Source organism: Nomascus leucogenys, chromosome 17, assembly GCF_006542625.1.
Source record: "Nomascus leucogenys isolate Asia chromosome 17, Asia_NLE_v1, whole genome shotgun sequence".
Classification (NCBI taxonomy): Eukaryota; Metazoa; Chordata; class Mammalia; order Primates; family Hylobatidae; genus Nomascus; species Nomascus leucogenys.
The window spans coordinates 90,481,323-90,497,464 of record NC_044397.1 but is presented as its reverse complement, the minus strand read 5'-3'; the positions used below and the strand labels follow the sequence as shown (position 1 = coordinate 90,497,464).

The window sequence follows — 16,142 nt, the reverse complement described above, 5'->3', positions numbered from 1 at the left end:
AACAAAACAATCAAATCAAAGGAATCCAGGCCTCATAAAAGCCACTCTGGACTCATAAAGGAAAAAGGCACAGAGAGGGCAGGCGACACACGCATGGTCACACAGCGAAACTCAACTGGATCCTTGCGCAGAGCGTTGGAAAGGTGACAGGCCCTAAAGGTGACAGGCCCTGGATCGCAGCCCCGAGACCTGACGCCGGATCACCTGGGCAGGGATTTTGGCGACCACAGCCTGTCTGTTTCCTGAGCGTCGGCCAGGGGGCGCCGCGAGCCGCGAAACTGGGCCCGCGTGGGCGGGATGAGTGCGCGGCCAGCGTGTCCCGGGACGCCGTGGGTGTGGCCTGGGTGTGAGTGCGCGGGACTCGGCGCGCACGGTGCGCTGCCCAGCTCTAGCCAAGAGTCCCCGGGGCGTGAGCGCGCGCACACTCCTGGCAGCCTTTGTGGGCAAGGTCACCACTTCCCCAACCAGAAACCAGTGTGTTCCTGGTGTTACGCGTCGGGAGTTATGTACCCAGGTTGTGCAAGGGCACGTTGCCGGCAGAGCGGGAGCTGGGAGAGCACTTTGTGCCCGAATACACACAGACACCCCGCGCGCGCCCCAGGGCTTGGTTCCCAGGCCCCCGCCGCGGGAGGTGGGAGGGAGGGATGTCCCGGGGGGAGGGCCCCAGAGTCACTTTTCTTCGGAAAATATGCCGTTCTGGCCCCCAGCCCAGGCCTGAGTCACCAGGCCTCGCTGCATTGAGTCACGGACTCCACCCCGCCCCTGAGAGCACGGAAGGGGGCCTCCCCCCACCCCAAATCCTGCCCAGGTCTCTCCTTCCCTGGGGGAGGGCGGGCGATCCCTGTCCCAAGCCAGCCTGACTGCCACATGGGAAGAAGCCTTGGCTTTATTCGCTCTGTGGGGACACTGTTCCATTCAGAGGCCCCTCCCAGCCACGGGGTGGGGGACAATGGTGGGCGTGGGAATCCCAGTGAGCATCCTGGAGGGGGCGTCGTCTCCATGTATTTTGCTCTTCCCCATCTTTTCCATGGGGTCCCCTGCCCAGGGTCAAGCACTAATACGTGGTGAAGGCAGCAAACTGCGTCGGGGTCCCTTTAGGGGTGGGGAGAGGGCTGTAGCACCAAGAACCCCCCTCCCCCACCCACGACATCCCTGAAAAGGAGACTAAAATAAAGCCCCGGGGCCTTTCTACATAGGGGTTCCACTTAAATATGGAATGGTGGTGGGCAGAGAGGCGGTGGCCCAGCAATCCTTAAGTCCAGACCACCAGCTGTGGGGAGGCTTCAAGGGAGCCAGGAGCAGGCTGGGCATTTCCAGCCAGGGACACGTGGGTGGAGGACGGAAATACCTACAAGGGGGTACAGTCTCGGAAGAGCAGGATGGAAGGGGCTTTTCTGCCTGCTACGGGATCCTTTTTAAAGGAATGGGTGTGAAGCCGGGCACGGTGGCTCATGCCTGTAATCCCAGCACTTTGGGAGGCCGAGGCAAGCAGATCACCTGAGATGAGGAGTTCGAGACCAGCCTGGCCAACATGGTGAAACCCCGTCTCTACTCAAATACAAAAATTAGCTGGGCGTGGTGGCGCGTGCCTGCAGTCCCAGCTACTCAGGAGGCTGAGGCACGAGAATCACTTCAACCCAGGAGGTGGAGGTTGCAGTTAGCTGAGATCTCACCACTGCACTCCAGCCTGCGCGACAGAGCAAGATTCCATCAAAAACAAGAAAGACAGAAAAGAAAGGAAGGGAGGGAATGGGTGTGGACAGAATTGGGGGCAAAGACAAAAAAAAAAAAAAAAAGGAAGGAAGGAAAAAAGGAAGGAAGGAAGGAAGGAAATAAATGGGTGTGGGCAGAATTGGGGGCTTTCCCCGAGCAAGGGGAGGGGCTGCGGAGGGGCCCATCTGAGGAAGCAGTAGGTGTGTCTCCCCTCTGAGCCCCCCATGGTCCCGAGACCTGAGGATGTGATGGAGCGGGTTGAGGGTGTTGCCTCGCTGGGCAGGAGTAAGCGGAGCAGAAGGGGGTCTGTTTATCTGTTAGTCATTTCAACCACAGGGCTGCTCACCCAGGGGAGGGGCTGGGGTCCTGCCAGGAATTAATGTGTGTTCGTGTGACTGTAGATGCCCTCTCCTGGGAATGTCACCTTCCATGAGGGCAGATGTATTTGTCTATTTTGTTCTCTATGGTAATGCCCAGTGCCTAGAACAGGGCTGGGCACATAGTAGGTGCTCAATAAGTATTTGAATGAATGACAGATGGATGGATGCCTGTGCGTGCCAGTGTCTGTGTGATGTGCCTAAGTGAACGTGAGGCTGGAAGTGTAAAGGGTGGACAGAGAAGCCTTGTCCCTCCCGTGGTCTCCTCTAAATGCTTCCACCGGGGTGTCTGGCGGTAGTTGGGAGGGAGATCCCTGGTCCTTACAGCTGGGCAGGGAGGGCAGGCAGGGCATGTGTGAGCCGGGGCAGGGATGTGCATGCAGCCAACTGGAGCTGGGGAGCCACAGCAGGGCCATGGGAAGGGGGGCCTGCTCACTCGGCGGAGCCCTTGTGGCGTCGCTTGGAGGGTGGCACCAGGCGACGGGGCAGGTTGGTGGGCAGCCCGTGGCCCTCCAGCTTGGCCTCGATGAGGTGGCTGGCCAGCGCGAACTCCTCATCATCCAGCATGCCGTCGCGGTCCACGTCGCTGAGCTTCCAGATGCGCCCCAGCACCGAGTTGGGGAGCTTGGTCCCCACCATCCAGGTCTTGGCCTTGGAGCCGCTCAGCTTGCCGTCGGCAGGCGCCAGGTTGTAGAAGATCTCGTCGTATTTGGACTTGTCCTTGGTCACCACCCACTCGGCCTCGTCATCCGAGCCCTCCTCGCCGTCCTCCATGGCCTCGTCAGGTCCCCGCTCCACAAACGGGCCCATGTGGGTGCCCTCAAAAGCGCCCCCCTGCACGCCCACCTCGGTGCTCTCCAGCTCTTCCTGCCGTAGCAGGGGCATGAGCTTGGCGATGTCGTGTGTCAGCATCTCGTCCAGCGCCTCCAGCAGCTTCGGCTTCAGCGAGTGAAACTTGGTGAAGTCGTGCGCCATCAGCACCTCCTGTGGTGGGGGAGAGGGGCACCCAGAATTCAAGCGGCGCCATCCCTGAGGCCCTCAGGCTGCAATGTGGTACCAGGACACTGGAGAAGCTCAAGGGGGCAGCTGTTGTGGGTTTTTTTGTTGTTTGTTTTGAGACAGAGTCTTGCTCTTGTTGCCCAGGCTGGAGTGCAAATGGCACGATCTTGGCTCACTGCAACGTCTGCCTTTCGGTTTCAAGCGATTCTCCTGCCTCAGCCTCCCAAGTAGCTGGGATTACAGGCATGCGCCACCATGCCCAGCTAATTTTTGTATTTTTAGTAGAGACGGGGTTTCACCATGTTGGCCAGGCTGGTCTCGAACTCCTGACCTCATGATTCGCCCGCCTCAGCTTCCCAGTGCTGGGATTACAGGCGTGAGCCACCATGTCCGGCCGTTTTTGTTTGTTTGTTTGTTTGTTTTGTTTTTTGACAGGGTCTCGCTCTTTCACTAAGGCTAGAGTGTAGTGGCGCCAACGTAGCTTACTGCAGCTTCCAACTCCCAGCCTCAAGCGATCCTCTGGCCTCAGTCTCCCAAGCAGCTGGGACCACAGGCACACAACACCACACCCAGCTACATTTTTATTTGTAGAGACAGGGGTCTTGCTATGTTGCCCAGGCTGGTCTCAAACTCCTGGGCTCAAGCCATCCTCCCACTTCAACCTCCCAAAGTGCTAGGATTGCAGGTGTGAGCCACTGCACCCAGCCAGGGTGGCAGCTCTTTACTGACACATGCAGAAGTATTTGAACATCTGAACAACCTGTTCTGCTTGGGCACCCACCACTGAGAAGATACTTGGACAACAAGGTCCCAGAGGCTTTCTCCTGTGCCCCAGAATTACTGGAGGGTGGGGAGGCTGGGGACCCTCTGATGAGTGGGAGCAGCGGCCCTTTGCCAGCTAGCAGAGAAAGACTTCAATATTTTCGCATCAAGTATAGCTTTCTCAGAGCATCCACACCGGCCTAGAACCCTAACCGCCCTCTACCCAACTCCAGCTGCCCAGCCAGCACGCACAACATTGAAAGTTAAAAAAAAACTCAGCAGGCTTGGGTGGCTCACACCTGTAATCCCAGCACTTTGGGAGGCTGAGGTGGGAGGATCACCTGAAGTCAGGAGTTCGAGACCAGCCTGGACAACACGGTGAAACCCCGTCTCTACTAAAAATACAAAATTAGCTGGGCATGGTGGTGGATGCCTGTAATCTCAGCTACTTGGGAGGCTGAGGCAGGAGAATTGCTTGAACCCGGGAGGCAGAGGTTGCAGTGAGTCGAGATTGTGCCACCGCACTCCAGCCTGGGCAACAGAGCAAGATTCCATCTCAAAAAAAAGAAAAAAGAAATACACTTTAACATTCCATTTTAATGTGGCTAGTGGCTACCACATTGGACAGTGCAGAATGAAACATTTCCATCATTGTAGAAAGTACCGCTGGACAGCTCTGGTCTAGAAAGTGTTCTTGGCCAGGCATGGTGGCTCCTGCCTATAATCCCAGCACTTTGGGAGGCCGAGGCAGGAGGATCGCTTGAGGTCAGGAATTCGAGACCAGCCTGGCCAACATGACAAAACCCCATCTCTACTAAAAGTATGAAAAATTATCTGGATGTGGTGGCACATGCCTGCAGGCCCAGCTACTTGGGAGGCTGAGGTGCGATAACTGCTTGAACCCGGGAGGCAGAGGTTGCAGTGAGCCAAGATCACACCTCTGTACTTCAGTCTGGGTGACAGAGTGAGATTCTGTCTCAAAAAAAAAAGTTAGCCAGTCATGGTGGCATGTGCCTGCAGTCGCAGCTACTCTAGAGACTAGGCAGAAGGACCTTTGAGCCCAGGAGTTCAAGTACACAGTGAGCTATCATCACCCCATTGCACTCCAGCCTGGACAACAGAGTCTCTGAAAAATATATAAATCAATCTCTAAAAAATATATAAATAAATTTTTTTAAGTATATATTTTATTTATTTATTGAGACAGAATCTCACTCGGTCACACAGGCTGGATTGCAGTGGCGCCATCTCAGCTCACTGCAACCTCTGCCTCCTGGGTTCAAGGGATTCTCCTGCCTCAGCCTCCCGAGTAGCTGGGACTACAGGCATGCAACACCATGCCCAGCTAATTTTCGTTATTTTTAGTAGAGACAGGGTTTCACCATGTTGGCCAGGCTGTTCTTGAACTCCTGACCTCAGGTGATCCACTCACCTTGGCCTCCCACAGTGCTGGGATTACAGGCATGAGCCACTGCACCCAGCTGTATATATATTAAATATTTATATTTTACAAATATAAATATTTAAGTCTCAAATAAATAAATGAAAATAAAATAAACAGCGTTGTTTTTTTTTTTTTTTTTTGGAGACAGAGTCTGGCTCTGTCCCCCAGGCTGGAGTGCAGTGGAACCATCTCGGCTCACTGCAAGCTCCACCTCCCGCCATTCTCCTGCCTCAGCCTCCCAAGTAGCTGGGACTACAGGCGCCCACCACCACGCCCTGCTAATTTTTTTGTATTTTTAGTAGAGACAGGGTTTCACTATGTTGGCCAGGATGGTCTCGAACTCCTGACGTCGTGATCCGCCCACCTCGGCCTCCCAAAGTGCTAGGATTACAGGCTTGAGCCACCGCACCCAGCTGATAAACAGCATTCTTAAAGAGACTACACTTTTCTTCCCCTTCCCAACTTCTTGCTGGCTGGAACGCAGACACAATGGCTGGAGCCTTCACAGCCCTTTTGTACCATGAAGTTCCTTGGGCCTGGAGGCCAGGCATGAAAGAGAAATAAGACAGAAGGGGACTAGATCCCTGGCTCTGAAAAGCACCAAACCAGTCCTGGACCACTTTCTGGGACTTTTTAGGGAGGAAAGAAAGAAAAACTCTCTATCTTAATTTAGCCACTGTTATTTTGGGTTTTCTCTTCACTCCCCTAGCCTGACTCATAAAACCATGCTCCCACGGAACTATTTGAGGGAGGCGCTTTCCAGAACCTGCCGTCCATCCCTCCGGCTTTTGAGGTCCCATCTCAGAGTTTCCAGAAAACAACCTTCCCATCACCCACCCCCAACACTCCCTCCTGGGCAGCTTCCCACCTGCATTTTCTGGCAATCAGGAAAGTCCCCAGGGGAGATGTGATGTTCCAGCTGAATCTTCGCAAAGATGACGGGCAGTTTGAGGATCAGCTGCTTCTTTTTGTTCTCCTTCCCAAACACAGAGGGCATCTCCTTCTTCAGGTAGCTGATGATGTAAGCGTGAACCTGTGGGAAGGGTTCTCACCTCAGCCTGCATCAGGGTCCACCAGGGGGCTTGTTAAAACACAGGCTGCCGGCCCCACTCCCGGAGATTCTGATTCACTTGATCTGGGCTGGGGCATGAGAATTTGCATTTCTTTTATTTCTTTTTCTCTTTTTTTTTTTTTTCTTTGAGACGGAGTCTCGCTCTGTCGCCAAGGCTGGAGTGCAGTGGCACGATCCCGGCTCACTGCAACCTCCGCCTCCCGGCTTCAAGCAATTCTCCTGTCTCAGGCTCCACAGTAGCTGGGATTACAGGCATGTGCCACTATGCCCAGCTAATTTTGTATTTTTAGTAAAGATGGGGTTTCACCATGCTGGTCAGGCTGGTCTCGAACTCCTGTCCTCGTGATCTGCCCACCTTGGCCTCCCAAAGTGCTGGGATTACAGGTGTGAGCCACTGTGCCCAGTCTTTTTTTTTTTTTTTTTTTTTTTTGAGACAGAGTCTCGCTCTGTTGCCCAGGCTGGAGTGCAGTGGTGCAATCTCAGCTTGCTGCAACCTCTAGCTCCTGGGTTCAAGCAATTCTTGTGCCTCAGTCTCCCAAGTAGCTGGGATTAACAGGTGTGCACCACCCGGCTAATTTTTTGTATTTTTAATAGAAACGGGGTTTCTCCATGTTGGTCAGGCTGGTCTTGAACTCCTAACCTCAGGTGATCCACCCGCCATGGCCTCCCAAAGTGCTGGGATTACAGGCATGAGCCACCATACCCAGCCTGCTTTTTTTTTTTTTTTTTCTTTTTTTTTAGAGACAGGATCTTGCTCTGTCACCCAGCCGGGAGTGCAGTGGTGCGATCATAACTTACTGCAGCCTCAAATTCCTAGGCTCAAGGGATCCTCCCGCCTCAGCCTCTCGAGTAGCTGGAATTACAGGCAAGAGCCACTGTTTGGACAAGAATTTGCATTTCTGACAAGTTACAGGTGCTGCAGGTGGAGGCACCACACTGTGAGGCCCATGGCCTCCTCCTGCTGGGGCTCACCCTGGGCTCCTCCTCTCTGCTAACTAAGTGAGCTCAGTCCCTCCCAGTTTTAAACATCCCTCCAAGAGGTCCACTCCCGAATCTGCATACCAGCCTAAGCTTCTCCCTCCAGCTCAGGACTCAGAGCTAATTGCCTTGTCAACATTCCTGGACAGCTGCATCCCAGGATGCCCTAAGTGGAATTTGAGCCTAGCCCCCAGAGCTGTGTCGCCCTCAGCTGTGCCCATCTCTGGAAAGGGCATCCCCAGCCCTGGCTTCCCAGTTGAGGCCAGAAATCTAGAAATTTTATTTATTTATTTATTTATTTTTTGAGACAGAGTCTCACTCTGTCACCCAGGCTGGAGTACAGTGGCGCGACCTCGGCTCACTGCAACCTCCACCTCTGGGTTCAAGCAATCCTCCTGCCTTAGCCTCCCGAGTAGCTGGGATTACAGGCACGTGCCACCATGCCTGGCCAATTTTTGTATGTTTAGTAGAGACTGGGTTTCACCATGCTGGCCAGACTGGTCTCGAACCCCTGACCTCAAGTGATCCACCCGCCTTGGCCTCCTAAAGTGCTGGGATGACAGGCGGGAGCCACTGTGTCTGGCTCTAGAAATCACTTTTATTTTTCTTTTTGAGACGGAGTCTCACTCTGTTGTCCAGGGTGGAGTGCAATGGCGTGATCTTGGCTCACTGCAACCTCCACTTCCTGGGTTCAAGCGATCCTCCTGCCTCTACCTCCCGAGTAGCTGGGATTACAGGTGCCTGCCACCGCTAATTTTTGTATTTTTAGTCGAGAGGGGTTTTCACCATGTTGGCCAGGCTGGTCTCAAACTCCTGACCTCAAATGATCTGCCTGCCTCAGCCTCCCAAAGTGCTGCATTACAGGCGGGAGCCACGGTGCCCAGCTCTTGAAATCATTATTGATTTGATATTTGATTCTTCCTCCTGTTTAGAAGCCACATCCAACCTATCAATGAGTCCTTTTTGCCTCCTGCTATGTCTCTCCCTCTCTCCCCTACTTTTCTTTTCTTTTTTTTTTTTTTAGACAGGGTCTGGCTGTATCCCCCAGGCTGGAGTGCAGTGGCACAATCTCGGCTCAGTGCAACCTCCACCTTCCCGGCTCAATCCATCCTCCCACCTCAGCCTCCTGAGTAGCTGGGACTACAGGCACCCGCCACTACACCCAGCCTCTCCCCTACTTCTCATTTCTCTCCACCTCAGTGGCCACAATGTCCATTCAAGAGTCATTCTCTCTTGCCTGGGGAGATACCCAAGTGGCCCGACAGGTCTCCCAGCTCCCCATCCTGCCCCAGTAACCCTTCCTCCATGCAGCAGTGGCCCGAGAGGACATTTTTAGGGAAGGAACATGAGCCCATGAGATGCTGCTCATAACTCTCAATTTGCTTATTCAAGTTCAAAATTTCTACCGAAGCCGACAAGGCCCTACAGCAGCAATTCACGAAGTGCGGTCCAGGGAAACCCAGGGGTCCTCAAGATCCTTTCAGGGGTTCCTATGGTCAAAATTATTTTAATAACAATACTAAGACATTATTCGCTTTTTGCTTTCTTCGCTCTTATTTTCTCCCAAATGGACAGTGGATTTTTTTTTTTTTTTAAGACAGTCTTGCTCTGTCACCCAGGCTGGAGTGCAGTGGTGCAAATAATGACTTCATTTATTTGTTTATTTATTTTTTGAGACAGAGTCTCGCTCTGTCCCCCGGGCTGGAGTGCAGTGGCTTAGTCTCGGCTCATTGCAACCTCCACCTCCCAGGTTCACGCCATTCTCCTGCCTCAGCCTCCCAAGGAGCTGGGACTACAGGCGCCCGCCACCACGCTAATTTTTGTATTTTTAGTAGAGACCGGGTTCCACCATGTTGGCCAGGATGGTCTCGATCTTTTGACCTCGTGATCCACCCGCCTCAGCCTTCCAAAATGCTGAGATTACAGGTGTGAACTACCGCGCCCGGCCTAATGACTTGATTTATTAATCTTCTCAAGAGGCTGAGATGGGAGGATCACTGAAGCTGGGGACGTCAAGGCTGCAGTGAGCCACGATCACTCCACTGCACTCCAGCCTGGGTGACAGGGCAAGACACTGTCTCAAAAAAAGAGAAAAACAAAAAAAAGAAGGGCTGGAAACTTGTCTGTTCCCTCCATCTCCAGCATCAGTACGATGTGTACAGAAAGCACTCAGGAAATATTTGTGGAATAAACCAATGAACTTGAGAACCTTTGAAACACCATCTTTTTTTGTTTTGTTTTGTTTTTTGAGATGGAGTTTTATTCTCATTGCCCAGGCTGGAGTGCAATGGCGCAATCTTGTCTCACTGCAACCTCTGCCTCCTGGGTTCAAGCGATTCTCCTGCCTCAGCCTCCTGAGTAGCTGGGATCACAGGCATGTACCACCATTCCCAGCTAATTTTATATTTTTAGTAGAGATGGGGTTTCTCCATGTTGGTCAGGCTGGTCTCGAACTCCTGATCTCAGATGATCCGCCCGCCTCGGCCTCCCAAAGTGCTGGGATTACAGGCGTGAGCCACCACGCCCAGTCCACAATCTTATAAATTATCGAAAAATAAACAAGGAGAGCAGAATAATGAATATTGGTATGTCTATATTTTATAGGAAGCTCAAAAATTAAATATTGCTCATGCCTATAATCCCAGCACTTTGGGAGGCCAAGGGGGGAGGATCACTTGAGGCCAGGAGTTCAAGACCAGCCTGGGCAACATAGCAAGACTTGGCTTCTACAAAAAATTTTTAAAACTAGTTGGGCATAGTGGCGCGTGCCTATAGTCCCAGCGAATTGCGGGGGCTGAGGAGGGAGGATCACTTGAGTCCAGAGGTTTGAGACTGCAGTGAGCTATGATGTCGCCACTGCACTCCAGCCTGGGCGACACAGTGAGCCTTTGTCTCCAAAAAAATGAATAAATAGGCCAGGCGCGGTGGCTCATGCCTGTAATCCCAGCACTTTGGGAGGCCAAAGTGAGCCGATCACCTGAGGTCAGGAGTTAGAGACCAGCCTGGACAACATGGTGAAACGCTGTCTCTACTGAAAATACAAAAATTAGCTGGGCATGATGGTGCACACCTATAATCCAAGCTACGTGGGAGGCTGAGGCAGGAGGATCACTTGAACCTGGGAGGTGGAGGTTGCAGTGAGCTGAGACTGTGCCATTGCACCAGCCTGGGCAACAGAGTGAGACTCAGTCTCAAAAAAAAAAAAAAAAAAAAGAACAAATAAGTGCTTTTATAAAATGCAGTATATCTGGAAAGAGACACAAGAAACTACTTATGGGGGTTGCCTCTAGGAAAGAGGCCCTGGGAGCTGGTGGGGTGAGGTATGGGAGAATCATGTCTGATAAAGTATGAATGCCTTTCCATGAGATAATCTTAAACGTTCAATAAAAAAGACTTGTTAAAAAATTCTTTTAGGCCAGCTGCAGTGGCTCACGCCTATAATCCCAACACTTTGGGAGGCTGAGGCCAGCGGATCACCTGAGGTCAGGATTTTGAGACTAGCCTGGCCAAGATGGTGAGACCCCCCCATCTCTACTAAAAATACAAAAATTAGCCAGGTGTGGTGGCACCTGCGTGTAGTCCCAGCCACTCAGAAAGCTGAGGCGCAAGAATCACTTTAACCTGGGAGGCAGAGGTTGCAGTGAGCCAAGATCATGCCACTGCTCTCCAGCCTGGGTGACAGAGAGAGACTCCATCCAAAATATATATATATATATATATATATTTAAAATAATCACAGATTTAGAATGCTGAGAACATTGGTGGTCCCTGACTGGTTCTAAATCCTCATCTCTTCCACCCTCCACCACCACCCTGTCTCCAGCCCCGTTAGGCTCTCAGTTCAAACACATCAAGTATATGGCTGCCCCAGGGCCTTTGCACATGCTGTTCTCACTGCATGGACTGCTCTTCCACCCAATCGCCACTCGGCTCACCCCTTCCTCTCCTTCAGACTGCTCTAAAATAGTCCCTCGCCAGTCCCTCTTTCCTCCACTTCATTTTTCTTCATAACCATTGATTTGTTTAATGTTTGCTTCCCCACTAAAAAGTAATTCTATGAGAAAAGGAATTTATCTTTGTTCCCTGCTGTATCCCCAGAGCCTAGAAGAGTGCCACATGCGCTCGGCAACTGCTGAATGAATGTCACTGGGCCACTGCAGAGAATGTGGTCTGAAGGTTCAGGGCATCTTGGCATCTTTAGAATCACACCCTCCCAAGATCTTGGCCTTACATATCACAGCATCATAAAATCGCCCCTTCTAACAGCTATCGCTTCAGCCAAAGGACCTAAAGCCAGAGGATTCGTCCACATCCTCCATCGTACAGATGGGAAACTGAGGCACTGGGAGGAGGGTGAATGCCTCCTCCCAGAAAGTCCGGGAAGGCCTGGTATCTTTGGAGGAGAGCATGAGGGGAGGTTAACAGTATGGCTATTGTTGGTGACGACCAAGTGTGGCGGACTCATATGTGAGAAGTAGGGGTGGGGGTGCGACACGGGGCAAAGGAGGGGCAGTGAGCCTTGGTCATAGCGGACCCTGAATCCCATGCTCTTGTGTCCTGAACGGCACTGGGGAGCCATGGATGAACCTGCAGGAAGAGGGGGAGGGAGTGCCTAAGGGTCTGAAGGACCAATCAGGGCAGGGGTGTGGCCGGGCTGGGGGCGGGGCCTGTGAGAGCGGGCCAATGGAGCCAGGGGGCAGGGCCGAAGGGCGGCTCCGTAGGGACCAAAGGAGGGGAGGCGGGAGGGCGCTGATGGCTTTTCCAGAGAGGAAGCAGGGGAAGGTGCCAGGAAGAGATAAGGTGGGAGGGCGGGCTGGGCCGGGGCTGGGTCCCTGACTCCGGGGTTTGTCTGGGTTTCCGGTGCCGCCCCCAGCCCGGCGGCGGCACCAGGTGTCTGGCCCGGCCCCACCCCTCTGTCCCTGGGCCTTGTGCTCCAGCTCCCGCCAAGGGACCAGCGGGAACGAACCTGGGGGAGTCTAAGCAAGACCAGGAGGAAGACAGAGAGAGGGCGGCGGCGGAGCGGAGGAGAGATGGAGAGACAGGAGGAGACAGAGAGAGCGAGAAAGAAAAAGAAAGGGAGTTAGAATAAAAGAAAACGTAAAAATGGAGAAGAAAGAGATTGAGAGAGAGGTAGAAAGGAGACTGATATAGAGACAGAAAAAGAGAGAGACAGACATTGCAGAGCCGCCTGGGCGGAGGAGCGCAAGGTGAATTCCGAAGGTTCCAGGAGTGGCAGCCCCGTCCACAGTGGGCCGCTCCCTCCGAAGGAGGATTCCTGGGGTGGGGGTGGGGGCTCTGACTCACCCACTCTCGCTGCTCCTTAAACCAACACCTCAGGCTCCTCCACCCCCTAGAACCTTCTTGGCCTCCCTGCCTGCCCAGCTTCCTGCCCCGCCTCCACCCTGGCAGCCTCCCCTGAGAATGTTCCATTTGACATCCAAAATCGCTCTGAAACCCGCGCTCTCCTTTCTCCTCTCCCTCCTCAAGGCCTGTCCTGATCCAGGAACCTCCACGCCTTTTGCCTGGTCTCCAGGCTCCTAGACTCACCTGCCTTGAATCCACCCTCCAAAAGGTAGCTTGAGTCTAATTATCCCCTTTCCCTGCTCCGAACTTTTCCATGGCTCCCCAGTGCCCTAGGGACAAAGCACAGATTCCCGGACACAGCCCACACCACCTCTGATCTCAGCCACATCCTCAGCCTCTAATTGAGTTATGCACACTGTCTACACTGGATTCAACACTGACATTTCCCCTCAGATGCCCTCTCCTCCAAAGAAGCGCTCTCTGCCTGCCCCAGCTACCCCGCCCCAGCTCTGACCACACTGGGTCATCGGTGCCTGGGGATGGGTCTGTCTCCTCTCCAGGAGCCCCAGGGAGGACTGAGCCCTGGAACTGCCGTCATTATTTAGGAGTAGGAGCCCCAGCAGGACAGGACTGGAACCACTGTGGTCACTGCTGTGTCTCCTGCACCACCCAACACCAGGCCAGGCATAGAGGAGATTTTGTTCAATGCAACTGTTTGTTTAATGTCATTCATTCAATAAATATTTACAGAGCACCAATTCTGTTCCGGGCGCTGGGGATAAATCAGTGAAGGAATTCAAAGAGCCCTGATTGGCTGGGCGCAGTGGCTCATGCCTGTAATCCCAGCACTTTGGGAGGCCGAGGCGGGCGGATCACCTGAGGTCGGGAGTTCGAGACCAACCTGACCAATATGGTGAAACCCCCATCTCCACTAAAAATACAAAAAATTAGCTAGGTGTGGTGGCACACACCTGTAACCCCAGCTACTCAGGAGGCTGAGGCAGGAGAATCACTTGAACCCGGGAGGTGGAGGTTGCAGTGAGCGGAGATCACACCATTGCACTCCAGCCTGGGCAACAGAGGGAGACCCTGTCTCCAAAAAAAAAAAGAAAGAAAAAAAAAGAAAAAGAAAGAGAAAGAGAGAGAGGAGAGGAGAAGAAAGGAAAGGAAAGGACAACGGGTTAGGGTAAAGAAGGACCCATATGGTGGAAGTTATATTCATTCAAAGGAGGGCAGGGACAGCCTTCCTGAGAAGGGAGCATTTGAGCAGAGTCTTGAAAGGGGTGAGGAGGGAGTGAGCCTTGTGGATGGCCAGGTGACGGGGGAAGAAGGCAGAAGAGGTTTCCAAGAGGAGGGAGCAGCAAGTACAGGACTGAGGCTGCCAGCATGAAGTGAAGGGGATGATGGGAAGGGAATGGGAGATGAGGCCAGAGAAGGAAAGGAGTGAGGGAAGGGGACAATCTGTGGCCACAATCAAACAGGAGTCGTGGGAGACCGGAGCTGTGAAGCACCTAAGATGTAATAAATTCATCTTTTTTTTTTTTTGAGACAGAGTCTCATTCTGTTGCCCAGGCTGGAGTCCAGTGGTGCGATCTCGGCTCACTGCAACCTCTGCCTCCCAGGTTCAAGCAATTCTCCTGCCTCAGCCTCCTGAGTAGCTGGGGTTACAGGCATGCACCACCATGCCCGGCTAATTTTTGTATTTTTAGTAGAGATGGGTTTTCCCCATGTTGGTCAGGCTGGTCTTGAACTCCTGACCTCGTGATCCACCCACCTCAGCCTCCCAAAGTGCTGGGATTACAGGCGTGAGCCACTGCACCAGGCCTTTTTTTTTTTTTTTTTTTTTTTTGAGACAGAGTCTCTTTCTGTTGCCCAGACTGGAGTGCAGTGGTATTATCTCGACTCACTGCAACCTCTGCCTCCCGGGTTCAAGGGATTCTTGTGCCTCAGCCTCCCAAGTAGCTGGGATCACAGGTGCCTACCACCACACCTGGCTAATTTTTGCATTTTTAGTAGAGATGTAGTTTCACCATCTTGACCAGGCTGGTCTCGATCTCCTGACCTCAAGTGATCTGCCCCCCTTGGCCTCCCAAAGCGTTGGGATTACAGGCGTGAGCCACCGCGCCCAGCCTTCATCGTTATTTTATGTCTTTTACTTATTCTGTCTCCCTCCATCAAAAGATAAGCCCAGGGCTGGTCCAATGGTAGTGGGTTATCAGAACTTTTTTTTTTTTTTAATAGAAATGATGTCTCACTATGTTGCCCAGGCTGGTCTTCAGTGCCTGGGCTCAAGTGATCCTCCCAAAGTGCTGGGAGTACAGGCGTCAGCCACTGCACCTGGCCTTGGTTACCAGAACTTCTTAGTGTCACTAAAGTTGGCATGCACCCCCCACCCCCACTCCTAAATTTGACTAGCTTATAAATAAATTAATTAATTCAATTAAAAAAAAGATGAGCCCCAGGAGAGCTGGACCCTTGTCTGTTCCCTCCATCCCTGGCGCCAGCACCATGTGTACAGAAAGCATTCCAGAAATACTTGTGGGCCGGGCACGGTGGCTCATGCCTGTAATCCCAGCACTTTGGGAGGCCAAAGCGGGCAGATCACCTGAGATTGAGAGTTCAAGACCAGCCTGACCAACGTGGAGAAACCCCGTCTCTACTAAAAATACACAATGGTGGCGCATGCCTGTAAACCCAGCTACTCAGGAGGCTGAGGCAGGAGAATCGCTTGAATCCAGGAGGCGGAGGTTGTGGTGAGCCGAGATCGCGCCATTGCACTCCAGCCTGGGCAATAAGAGCAAAACTCCGATTCAAAAAAAGAAAAAAAGAAAAAGAAATATTTGTGGAATAAACCAATGAACTTGGAAACCTTTGAACCACAATCTTATAAATTATCAAAAAATAAACAAAGAGGGTAGAATAATGAGTATCGGTCTGTCTATATTTTATAGGAAGCTCAAAAACTCAATATAGCTTATGCCTGTAATCCCAGCACTTTGGGAGGCCAAAAGGGGGAGAATCACTTGAGGGCAGGAGTTCAAGACCAGCCTGTGCAACACAGTAAGACTCCGACTCTACAAAAATAAAAAATTAGCTGGGCGTGGTGACACGTGCCTGTAGTCTCAGCTACTTGGGGCAGGCTAGGGAGGGAGGATCACTTGAGCCCAGGAGTTCGAGGCTGTGGTGAGCTGTGATTGCATCATTGCACTCCAGCCAGGGCAAGAGAGCGAGACTCCATCTCTTAAAAAAGAAGGAAGAAGAGGGAACGAAAGAGGATGTAAGGAAGGAGGAAGGGAGGAGGGAGGAAGGGAGAGAGGAACAGAGGAAGGAAGGAAGGAAAGAAGGAAAGGAAGGAAGGAAGGAAGGAAGGAAGGAGAGGAAGGAAGGAAGAAGGAGGAGGAGGAGGGAGAAGAAGAAGAGGAGGAGAAGGAGGAAAGAGAGAAGAAAGAAGAAGAAGAGGCTGGGCGCAGTGGCTCACGCTTGTAATCTCAAC

The 16,142-nt window shown here is 52.5% G+C and overlaps 1 protein-coding gene across 1 annotated transcript in view; it reads right to left on the bottom strand.

Moving 5' to 3' along the window:
- Positions 1-868: 868 nt before the first annotated feature.
- EHD2 (EH domain containing 2) overlaps positions 869-16,142 on the bottom strand; it is a 28,491-nt gene continuing 13,217 nt past the window's right edge. Inside the window, exons 5-6 of the mRNA XM_030796984.1 lie at positions 6,164-6,328; positions 869-3,074 (exon numbers count right to left, since the gene is read on the bottom strand). Coding sequence (XP_030652844.1) covers positions 2,523-3,074; positions 6,164-6,328 — 717 coding nt within the window. The 3' untranslated portion in view covers positions 869-2,522. The remainder of the gene's footprint in view (positions 3,075-6,163; positions 6,329-16,142) is intronic.